Source organism: Corvus brachyrhynchos, unplaced genomic scaffold (assembly GCF_000691975.1).
Source record: "Corvus brachyrhynchos isolate BGI_N302 unplaced genomic scaffold, ASM69197v1 scaffold61, whole genome shotgun sequence".
Classification (NCBI taxonomy): domain Eukaryota; kingdom Metazoa; phylum Chordata; class Aves; order Passeriformes; family Corvidae; genus Corvus; species Corvus brachyrhynchos.
The window spans coordinates 8,213,222-8,225,411 of record NW_008236478.1 but is presented as its reverse complement, the minus strand read 5'-3'; the positions used below and the strand labels follow the sequence as shown (position 1 = coordinate 8,225,411).

Here is a 12,190-nt window from a genome sequence, read left to right as displayed (position 1 = left end):
TGTTTAAACAAAGGGTGAAACTACAGCATAGAGAGATGGCATAATGGCCCCAAACTGATGTACTGGGACATCATGCACATGGCAGGAATTGTGTGTGTGTCCTTCCTTAAACTAGAGACAAGCTGTCATAAAATAACTTCTACCTGAAGAAAGTATGACATGTTAGAAATTACAAAGGAAGGCTACATGTACCTCATTTTGGGCTTGCTTTTCAGCCTGGCTGCCAAAGGCTTGCGCAGCTGTACTGCCTTGGGCAATTCCATGCAGCAGAACCATCCTCCTTTCCAGGGGAGACTTTGGGAAACTGGGCCATGGACTTGAATCATGCCAGAGGACAGAAGCTCACAGATACTAAGTTCCTACAGGTTTCACAGAAATAACAGATGTATTTTCTATCTTATCCTCTGAAAAGGGGATTCCTCACCATGACAGTGCAGAGGTGCTTGTGGGGAAAAAAACACAAACCAAACCAGCTATAGTTAGTTTAGCCATTGTTTTGACATGTTGTTATCAACATGTATAACTTGTCATGTACCTACTGGAATTGGTTCTGTCCAATCCACTTTTCAGAAGTAGTAAGTCTTCTAAGGAATAATTCATGTAAGTTGCTTCTGAAGTACTCAGCTGAAATCTACATTATATTGCCACTGAAAAATTGCACCTTGCATCCTTACTTTCTTTGCCTGCACATTTTGTTACTACTGTTTTGCAGTACCCAAGATGCAAACAGCTTCCTACTACTGACTAGTCAAAGGTCAAATATTAAAATTCAACTTTGCAATTAGTTGAGACATCAAACTCACAGTTAAATATCTTTCAGTGCACTAGTCATCAGGAGACTGTGAGAAAAGATTAATTACATATTTATGGAATCAAAAAAAATTACATTTAGAAGACCTGAAAAGAACAGTCATTCAAGACATATTTATAATATAAATGAGACTAAGAAGGCTCCTACTCTGCCCTTCCCTAAAGGAAGGATCAACTCTGCCTGACAAATATCCATGAAGAACAGTTTGACTTGTTCTCAAAGATATGCAGCAATAGGGAATCTGCCACTATCCAAATGCATTACTGCACTTGCCATTCGGAAGTTTTTCTAATGACAAACCCTAAGCCTATTTTACAGAAATTTTAGTAGTTAAATTACAGAACTTTTAGTCTCTCCTATCCCCAGTAGGCTCATGAAAAATGTATTTATTACTTTATTCGTTACAGCAACCTTTTGCATATTTGAAGACTGTTCTCACATCTTCCATCTTCTCCTCCCTAGACTAAACAAATGTAACTCTTTTGATCGTTCCTTCACAGGTCATATTTTCTGGACCTTTGGATCATTCTTACCACTCTCCTCCAGTCTCCCTCCAACTGGGATGCATCTGACTTGAAGCTTTTTGCCCAAAATTAAATACAATGCTCTCCCTCTCCCTTGCAGTGTAGGACCCAATCATATGCAATACACAGAACACTTCTATTTATGCATCAGAATAATTTCACTTCCATCTCTCAGTGTGAAGAGCATGTTGGTTTAGGTATAGCTCATTGGTAATAGTAACTCCAAATAGTTTTCTTCTTCTTTCAGAACTGCTGCTTTCCCCCAGCTGATTGCACTGGATTATTCCTGTGTCAGGACAGGACCTTGCACCTGTTGTGCTTCCCTGCCCTTACTGCACACCAGTACTTCCCAGCTCTACCCATCTTTTGGTGGTTGATGACTACACACTGACAGTCACTCAGAGTTTAAATATCCAACCAGTATTGCAGCCCTCTTCTTTACCTTTTACCAAGATCTCATTTCCTCAGCTCATTCACACACTTGTTGGGACAATGTAAAAAGTCTAGTAGTTTCAAGGTAACCAACATTCACTGCTTCCTATGGTACCTGTTAGTTAGTTTCTTCCAATTTATTGTTGATAAATCCATGCTGGAACATCCATTACGCTGTGGATGCCTTCTAGATGGTTTGTTTCTCTTAGCAGTTTCTTAAGACCTGAAATCTGATTGACCAATTAGAAACTTTTTTTTTCCTGTTGTGGGAGTTTGTTTTGATTTTGATACAGGTTTTTTAATGGGATGTGAAGAACAGCATTTGCCAGTTTTCCAGTCTTCTGTGATGCCACCTGTCTCCCCTAAACCAGCAGGGGCTCAGCCTGCTCATGCTGATATGTTCTAGGGTAAATGTGATCAAGCTCAGCCAACCTGCAAACTTCTAATTCATGGACATCCTCTTAATACTTCTGGCTCATTCCTCACTACAACTTGTGCATTGTGGAGAATAACCATGACATATGCCACATCATTATCTTTGGGCTCTATGCATGATGAGTTTTCATGACAATTTCTCAAAACCTGTACCTGACACCTGCAGCTGCTTTCTTTCAAGCTAAAAACCATGGAAGCAGCAAGAGCTCATACACACATGTACCTGTTTCCATGCTACATCAATATATTGCCTTCATGACACAGATGAGACAGACCCTTGAAAACAACCTAAATTTACCTTAGACAGAAAAAAAATGCAGATTTTAATTCAGGAAAACACAAACCATAGTCTCTCTGTAGTGATCAAAGGTTGTAATACTGCAGTACATGAAGAGTTAACAATTGTAGTAAGCTCTGGAAAAGCTTTCTGTAGGAAGAGCATTTCTTCCTTTTCATTTGAATTGAAGTATAAATTTGTTCTACCATGAGATATTTGCAGTAGACCCATGAACCATGACAAGCTAAGGTCATGGAATTGTGCAAAGTTTCATTTTCAAGGTTTGAAGGTTTGGGGTTTTTTTAAAACTAACAGAGTTGGAATTTGTGGTCATGGTCAAACAGTGATAAAATTAAGAACAGACAAAGCCACAAATAAAACTTTTTGAGACTTGAAAGCTTGGTTTTGTTGAAGGAGGGTAAGTACTGCCCTTTAATCAAAAGCACCAAGCGCTTGTTACAGTGAACAGAGAAGCCAAGGCTGAAAGAGGTCTGAAATTCAATGCAGAAGATTGCTTTTCTAAAGCACTGCCACAGTGCAGGAGAGTGAGAGAAACAAAGGAATGCAACATTCATTTGCCTAGAAGTGTTTGTTAGAAAAATACATCACTTGCAATGAGACATGCTTTGAAACTGCAATACACAGGAATAATATTTAGGACAGCAGTAGCTGCTAGGTGAATATTCAACTCACTCGTCACCCCCTGAAAATGCTCAGGCTCAGCAGCAGTATAACTACACTTTACTCTCCCCCAGCTTCAGCTGGACTCAGCAGAGCACCTCTATGATAACTAAAAGTTGGCTTTTATCAAGAGATAAGAATTTAGCTCTTAGTACAGCTTTCAGAGTAAGCAATCTTCTGACATGTGAAAGTGCTTGGAGCCTATCCAAAAAGTTTCTGCCGGTTTTAATCTTTTTCTTGCTTCTTGTTCAGGGTGGATTCCTAAGCTTTACTTAAGTTGATTCGGTTCATCAAATGTTTTTAAGGCTTCTTTGGAGTATTAAAGAGACACGACAGATTTTTTTTTTTTTTTACAAGTGAAGAAGACAACAATGAGGTACATACACCAGAGTTAAACAACACTTATCACTGTTCCATTTGACAAATGCTCTAAGCACTACAGTCAGGAAGAACTTGAGCAAAAAGAAACCTTTCATCGTGTAAAACAATGCTGTCATGCCACAGCCTGCCTCATGCCTAATGGGCTTCAGAGGAACCAACCCTTCAAATACTTCAGTTTTAAAGTTTCAACATCTGAACAGAGTAGTCCTGTAAAAAAAACAAGAAAAAAAAGACAACGGCAGAAGCTCACTTGGCTCTGCAGTGAGAATGTCAAACTGGGGGAAAAAAACTCTACGAGGTAGAAAAGAAAGTAACACTGCTGAGGACTGGGTGCCTGATTACCCAGGAGTGACACAAGGAAGAACACGGGAACTGCTCTGGACACTGCCATCCTGAGAGAGGACAGCTCAAGGGAGTAAAACAAAACAAAGCAGGACACGTTAGATGTAGCAGAAGTACTGGGGACTCTGCAGAGCAATGTAGTGAGAGATCTTTGACTAGATTAGAAAATTACTGCATCTAGCTGTGGTCAACTGGCATTGCTCTGAAAGATCAAGAAGAAACATGATAAAGTAGGCCCCATTACAAGTCTTACTTCTAAATGCATCATCTTGTCAGGATTAACATGATGTCTATTATTAACCAGACAATTTTAGCCTGAGAAAATTCTTTTCTAAAAGAGATGTGATAATCAAATTTGTACTAAAATAAAACTAGAACTTGTTCACTTGTTGCAACAGCATACAGATTCCTTTTATACAAGGCAAGGAATGGTTGGTAAGAGTCAGTTACAGCACGCAGCTGCTTGCTGAAGGGCATGAAGCAGTATGGAAAAAAACACCCCAAATCCAACACTTCTGTAATATTTTAAGGGGCCTTCGCAGGTCTCTCGTCCAGCCTCCCTATTTGAAGTGGAGCCATCACCAATGCTAGATCAGAGCCAACTTAGCTTTGTTGAGCTAAGTCCTGAACCTTTCCAGGAATGGAGTTCCAGCACCTCTCTTATAAACCATTCCCTGTCCTTTGCCACTCTCCTTGTGAGCAAGTTTTCCTTGAAGCTTTTCCAGGGCCTCCCATTACTGCAGTTCAGAGCTGTAGCCCTTTGATGTACTATCTAGGGCTTGACCCCACAATCTTGTAACTACCCTCCCTACAGCTGTAGGCTCCAATTAAATCCCCCTGCACATTCTCTTCCCAGGCTAAACTGGCCCTGCTCCCTCCATCTCTTCTCATGGCTCACATGCCCTAGAACCCTGACCACCTTGAACACTCTCCAGCTTTTCAGTATCTCTTAAAGGCCCAAAATAGGACACAGTATTTTCAGCAAGGCCTTCCCAGTGCCATGCCAAAGAGGTAATAACTTTCCTCTATCTGCTGCTCATGCTTTTCCTAAGGTAACCCAGCATGTGGTTTGCCCATTGTATGACGATTGTGGTGTTAGCTCACACCCAATTTCATAGTCAAAGAAAGAAGTGAATTTTTGATTCATACACTGTTATTTTTCATAAGGCAAATTGAAAACTAAACACCCAGAGGCTAGAATCCACGACCATGAGTTTGAGCAGTGCCTTTAAAGAGTCATGGTGAATATAAAGTAAAAACCAGAATGGATAAGCAGAAGATAATACTGGAGGGTGGTTCATGCCAGATGGGTATGCATAGGTACAACCACTCTTTTCATTCCATAAATCATTCTTTGGCTTTGAGGTCAAAAACATGGTCCTGCATTATTGCAGGAACCAAACCAGGGAAGTCTCTGCCCTGACTGCCAGCTTAGTCACCAAGCAGTTTGCCCTTAAGTACCCTACCAAATCCCATTTCACTCTGCAGACCTCCTCTCACCCATGAAAAGACAGTGACCACACAAAGACAATTCCCAAGACTTGACTGGGTGCTTACAAGACAAGTGTCACACCCTGTAACAGATGTGGTTCTGCAGAACTTGAGCAGGAAAAAGTGAGGTTGTGTATTTAACCCTATGGTACCTGACTGGAAGACGTATCTGGCCAAGCCTTGCATCAGCTCTGCTGGCCAGGTGGGCGGTGCCGACTCCCCCGTCTCTCTCTTCAGTCGGAATGTCAGCTCAAACCCAAAACCACTCGGTCCATCTGTTCCTGTAAACCTGGAGAGAATGAAAAATAATTAGTCACAACACACTTCTTGTAACCAGGGCAGGATTTAAGATCAGGACCATGGAAAAAGGATGAGCATTCTCCTCATAGAACAGATATATTTGAGAAATTCCCTTTCAGTCTACTCTGGCTCTAATGGCAGAATATGGTGAGATTGGCTGATGTAATACAATTTCAAAGATAACTATCATAGTAGTGTTTTCAATCACAACAATTCAGCCTTGGAACCATGACTTTCCTGGGACTCATGGGATTTTCAACAACTTGAATTTGTCTTTAAAGCATCACTGTAAGTTTTACACTCACAGCTAAATGGGAACACCAAAGAAAAGACATAACAGAAAATAATATTATTCCACCTTTATGAATTCAAATTTCTATGCACTGAGAAGTGGGATACAACTGAAGTACTGAGTAGCTTGCAAATTTGAAAGCAAGTTAGGGTCATCCATGTGATTTCTACCACTGTCATTGCATCCCTTGCTCATGACTGCTCCTCAAAGGCAGAGGAAAAAAGGAAGGATTTATGCTGAACATAAAAACACCTTAAAGAAGCTTTCATAAGCCCATATCATTCTCCAGGTTCAAATCTCTGACACCTGCAGCCATTGGCAAATTTTCTGGGGAAACTTCATGAATGTCTTGGATGCTGGTACCTTGCTGGTGCATATGAAAGATACAATGCATAAAGGCTTAATAACACTGTACTACTAAAATCAGTCAAACAGAGCAGTCTGGAAACTAATCAGAGCACTTTCTATTTGAAAAACCCAAAGAGGTAACAACAGTAATTACAATGCAGCAGTCCACAAGGATCCCAGCTTTACAATAAAACAACCATCTGGGATGGAGCGTGTGCAGGAAGGGATCTTGAAATGAGTATTTTTTACCTGCACGTGGCCCCAGGTACAAAAACTGAAAGCTGAAACGCAGCATTAAGTTTCTGTACTAACAAATCTGAATATTCCACACAGTTTGCTTTATGCTGAACCCTGCAGTTTTGAGTGAAAGTTTCTTTTTTAAAATGCTAAGGAAAAAGAAATTGAAAAAATATCTGTGACTGAAAACAATAAAGTATTAGAAGTCATTCTGACGTCTGCAATAGAGGAGTAAACAATATAACAAATATTAGTATAACAACATACAAGCATGTCCATCTTTATTTCTCTCCACATTATCCTCAACAAAGAATTTGAGAATTAAATACTATGAAAACAATTTCCCTGCGAACAGGCCAGAAAACACATTTCAAACGCTCAACTGGTACATATAAAACCTCTTTTGGGAGAGAAGTATACACTTTTAAGCAACAAGTCAAATCATTACATCTGGCTCTCAGACAAAGCAAGAGCTTAGTGAATAACCAGCCAGCCAGGGATGGAATCTGGATGTGCAGTGAATCCTGTGTTCTGTAACCATACATGCAGACCTACTTAACTGACTGATACAGGACAGTGACAGCCTCACAAATGCAAAGTTGTACCTTGAACATCCAGCCCCCCTATAGTGTTCTATTAGTTTCACATATCAGTTAGTAAAGGAAAAAACAGAAATATTTCTTAAAGGGAGAAACAAAAACACTTCAAAGTGGATAGTTTTCAAGGACTGATTCCAGGAAAAAGCATAAACCAGAAACTGAAACACATTATGAATGGGTCAGTTTTATGAAAGATCAAAGTTAACAAAAAGCCTTCAAGCTGATCTTTCACAGTTAAGTATTTTGGAAAGTAAGATGGCTCCCTATTGAATTTCCTCCTTTCAAGGCACGTTCTGAAACAACACAACTTCTAATATGCAATGAGATAGAGTTCAGTGGGCTTTTTTTTTAACCTCTTGGATCTCTGCTTCCCAAAAATAACTGTTTAAAGAGGACCACACGTGCTTTACATTGATCCATATGAAAATTACTGGGTAACAGAAGTGTTTAGGTGAGTATCCATCAAATCTAAAGCAACATTTATATTTAGGAGAACATTGCTGGTCAGCAACATACCAGTAGTCACAAAGCAATAAAGCTAGCAGGCAACGCTACTTAAATTAATTTGTTCGTATGGTAGTGAGACTCTGAAACAGAACTACTGAAGAGAATAAAAGGTAAGGAAACAAGCATTAAGTTACTTCCCTTCTAAGATTTAAAAAATCTCCCCGAAAATTCAAGATGTATCTTCCAAAGAACACTCAGAAAATGCAGCAGCAATACAATGCTTATATTCTCAAATTAACAGTTAAATCTTAGAAGAATTTTGTTTGCATGTAAGAAATTTGTATTTAAAGATTAGACTTAAAATAGTTTTGAATAGTTAATGGTGACAAGTTGCTGAAAATACAGTTAGAGGGAAAATTTAAAAACATGCCATTCACCTGCACTGTGCAGCTGTTCCGAGGTAATGGTCTATAAAGTAAAAGTCTTTGATCTGTTTAATTTTAGGTTGGTAATCTGGTTTTGAGGAAATTGTGACACATGTGGCTTTAAAAACTTGTGATTACTTTGCAAATACTTCACGCTTAATTTAGACAGGTCTTTAATAGAAAGAAATATTAATATTCAAAATGTAATTAGCATAGTAATTTTGTTAGTATTTTTGCCAAAGGTTTTGCTTTTATTCTTAAAAAAAGTCTTGTATTTGAAGGTAAGTTCAATGTAGTTTCAACAGCTGCCATGAAATTTCTCCCACTGAACAATGGACCACAATCCAGGATCAGAGCTCCTGGACGAGGTTTGGGGGATGTACCTGAGAATGGAGGCAGACATGAGCTTCAGGAGCTACACAGACCTATAACCTTCCTATATGCTTCTGACCCTTGGTCTAAGGAAAATCACAGAGAAGTATCCAGTAGCCAAGTTACGCAGCTTGGCTTCTCTTATAGATATCCATCTTACTACAATTGCTTACACTGGCCCCAACTTCAATATTTGTGATGTTAATTAAGGATGCATTAGTCTGCTGGTGGAGAGGCAAGTAGCATGGGAAACGATTTTTCCCAGTTAGAAACCCAAGATCTCCAGATACATGTGCCAATGGAAGACAGAGCAAATGGCTGATCATCTCTCACAAGGATAAAGAGACTCCTTTCCTGTATTCTATGTGGAAACACTGGGTTCTCATGGTAGTCTCCTCCTTTCAGACTATGTCTCCACTGCTTAAGGATTATCTTAAGAGGACGACAAGAAGCTGGACAAAAAGCCCACCACACCTTGCAGGCTTGCAGATGTTCAAACCTGTGTTTCTTCCTGTAAGTTCCAAATTTCCCCCAAACTTCCGGAAGACTTCTAGAAAATCAGCCGCCTTCATCCAGCCACAATCAATGAACAAACTAAAAAACCCAAACAATACTTCCGGAAGAGAAAGACTGGACAAGCCTCATTTCCACAAAAAAAACTGGGTGGAAGGGTAAGAATAACCCACAGATGGAAGAAATCTTGCTAAAGCACATGGAAGCCATGACCTCTTCCACAGACCTCCCCACGTTCTCTACTACCTGTACCTGCACCAACCTGCTCCCTTTCCAGTGAGCAGCAAAGCATTCCCAGCAGGTCAGCCTGACACAACTCCTGTGCCAGCTGCAGAGGTAATGCACTTTGATTACAGACTCTGATCTACAAATGCTGGGACTATTTGGGGCTGGTTTCTCTGAGAGCTGGGGAGGCGAGGACTGAGATGGTAGGTTTGGTGTGGGGTTTTTTTGGTCATGGTTAGGTTGATTGGGTGTTTTTGTTGGTGTTTTTTTTTGTTTGGGTGCTTTGTTTGTTTGTTTGTTTTTGGTTTTTTTGGGGGGATGGTGGTCATGGTTTAAATCTGAAGGTAACCAATTCAAACTACAGCCAATTTAGAACAAAGACTTTGGAGCTCAGTTCAGCATCTCAGCAGTGAAGTAATTTCTTCAGCCAAACTCTTGCAATGCAGCAGTCCAAAAGTGCCTCAGCTTTGATCATCTCAGACGATGATCTGAGATGGAACATGTGCAGGAAGGAAACCTCAGCATTAGTATTTTGTATCCATGCATGGCCCCAGCTACACAAACTGAAAGCTGCAAAACAGCATTAAGTTTCTGTACTAACAGATCTGAATATTTCACATAGTTTGTTTTACGCCTTGGTTCTGGTGAACCCTGGAGTTTTGAGTGAAAGTTTCTTGTAAACACTTCTAAAACACTAAGAAGGGGGGGAAAGAATTCCATATTTTGCCCCCAAACTAAAGACACCAAGTATAAAGAGTCAGCATGGACCATATTGTGCCCACCACTGCTTTGCCCCCTCCAACACAAGGGCATATCACCTTTTTAGCCAACCCAACTGCAAAGCAACCAGCTACGTTTTCACAAAAATAAACACTGATGGAGAAATTCTTGGCTTGCTGCATGCTCACTGGCACACATCAGATAGTTTTATATTATGACTACAGCAGTAATAGAAGGCTCTGGTATCTGCCAAGCCAAATCCAACCCCATATTTAATATTAAAACCTTATTTTGTCAAAAGAACAAAAATAAACCTTTCAAAAGCCAAGGTCATACATTACATGCCATTCTTTGGGTTAAAACTCCCTTTATCTGTTCAGCAAATCAGCTCAGCAGAACAAACCACACTGCAGCACTGCGCATATGCTGGAGGAGCCTAGCTTGTTCCTTTAATGAGGTAAGAGTTTCACTGATCATGATATTTAGTTCCAGCAAAAGAATCCAAAGAAATAGAGGCCCCTTTATTTACAGAGCTGTGCAACCAGGCCCCCCTGAGCCCCTCAGCACCCCATGCTCTGCCAGGCCCTCTCCTGAAGCCACACACAGAGAACTGAAAAGCTGCTCCCCTCTGCAGCAGAGTACCCAGGGCGTTTTTCACATCAAATAACCCAGCTTAAGAGGATCAAAAGCCAAAGTAGCCCTTTGCTTTAAAAGCAGCTCTGAAAACCAGAGGCTTTTCAGTTTAAATCAAAGCTATTTGCCAAAGCATTTTCATTCTCACTTTTACAAGGAAGGAGAGAAGGTTTGCTTCACTGCAGTGCAAATGGCAGTATTTCTGCAATTCTGCTTTTGAAAGCTACACAGCTCTGTACAAGGAGCAGAGTGTACCAGGTGTTTATTTTTTGAGAGTTTAAGAGTATGTGCATATAAATATATTAGGTGAACGAATCCCTGGAAAAGGGAGTTTACATAGGGAAATCACCATGATTATTTCAGCCTGGGAACAAGAAGAAAGCCCTTTCAGGCAGTTTGGGGATAGTTAGGACTGTACTTTCAGAAGTCACAGCTGCACTCCCAATAGCTTCAGGGAGATAAACCATGTCTCTTCTGGGAAGCAAGGTCACAGTACTCTGAAACGACTTGTCTTAGACTCAGTTTTCAGCTCCTTCACCACTACTTTTCTGAAGCCACTTAAGATGCCTTTTACTTCAATTCCTTAATTGCATCCTTCCACGTCTTTCTAGAAAGATAGTTAGTTACCTGTTCTGCTGCTGGTGAGCTACTCTGATATAATTTTGAAGGCTGCAGAAATATAGTATTGCTACATTTCTAAACCTGACATCAGGAAGAGCTGCTGTTGTTTGCATCAGTAGCAATTTTAATTCTACCCACAATCCCCAGCCCACCCACCAAAAAAAACCCCAACACAGAAATTGCCAATTCATAGCTTTCAGTACTCCAGATCAGCCTCTCAGGACCTTTCAGAAGTTTGAGAAGCTGGTCAAACCAAGGTGACTGGCAGTATCCACCACTCAGCCTGATGAGACCAAAGTACTTCAGAGTCCAAACCTCAATATTGTTTTAAGGCTGCAGAGCTAATACCCATCCCAGAAGATTTTTCTATTAGGTAGCAAAGAGACTACTATTAGCAACACAGAGGACTGGTGTCTCAAAAAGCATCAGGGTAGCCAGTGACTGACTTCATAGGTCCTCCCTGAGAATCACTTGAATCACTTCCCTTTCACTGCCCCCTAACAAGGAATACGAAGGGTGGTCTGTCTAAAACCAAAGGAGAAATTTTCAGCAGCCACTGAGCTAAATACTTCAGTGTCTCCATCTCCTGGAAAGGACATTGGACAAGAGCTGATGTGCCTCAAACAAGATTATACACAGCCAGTCTTCTGAATTCAAGTTCCAGGTGCACTGCACAATTTCTGCCCACCATAAGCAAATGACTCTGATTCCAGAGCTTCAGGGGAAAAAAAAAAGAAAAAGAAAAAAGGGGACCCTACCTAGTGCTTCCAGCATCTTGCCTAACAGGAAGCAGTCGTTTCTAGTGCAGCTGTCAAACAGTATAAAACTCTCCTCCGAGAACCCCGATGGCATGCTGGGAGGCTCCTGTGAAGCAATTTCATAAGAAAATAGGCACAGCAACTCCTTTATATAAAAGGCTTAAAAAGCATCCAGAAGTGTTATTTCAGCCAAAACCTACCTGCTTACTCACATATTCTCCTGGATTGTTTCCTGACATTTAAAAAGTATGCATTCGCATAAAAACATTTTTGAGAAGCAGGGGGTGGTTATCTGGATGTCAGATGGTTATCTCTTCACAGTGCTC

At 40.5% G+C, this 12,190-nt stretch overlaps 1 protein-coding gene across 1 annotated transcript in view; it reads right to left on the bottom strand.

The window, feature by feature from the left end:
- The window catches only part of SUFU (SUFU negative regulator of hedgehog signaling), a 92,613-nt gene that overhangs the window by 60,971 nt on the left and 19,452 nt on the right, over positions 1-12,190 (bottom strand). The window contains exon 3 of the mRNA XM_017726158.1: positions 5,527-5,663. Coding sequence (XP_017581647.1) covers positions 5,527-5,663 — 137 coding nt within the window. The remainder of the gene's footprint in view (positions 1-5,526; positions 5,664-12,190) is intronic.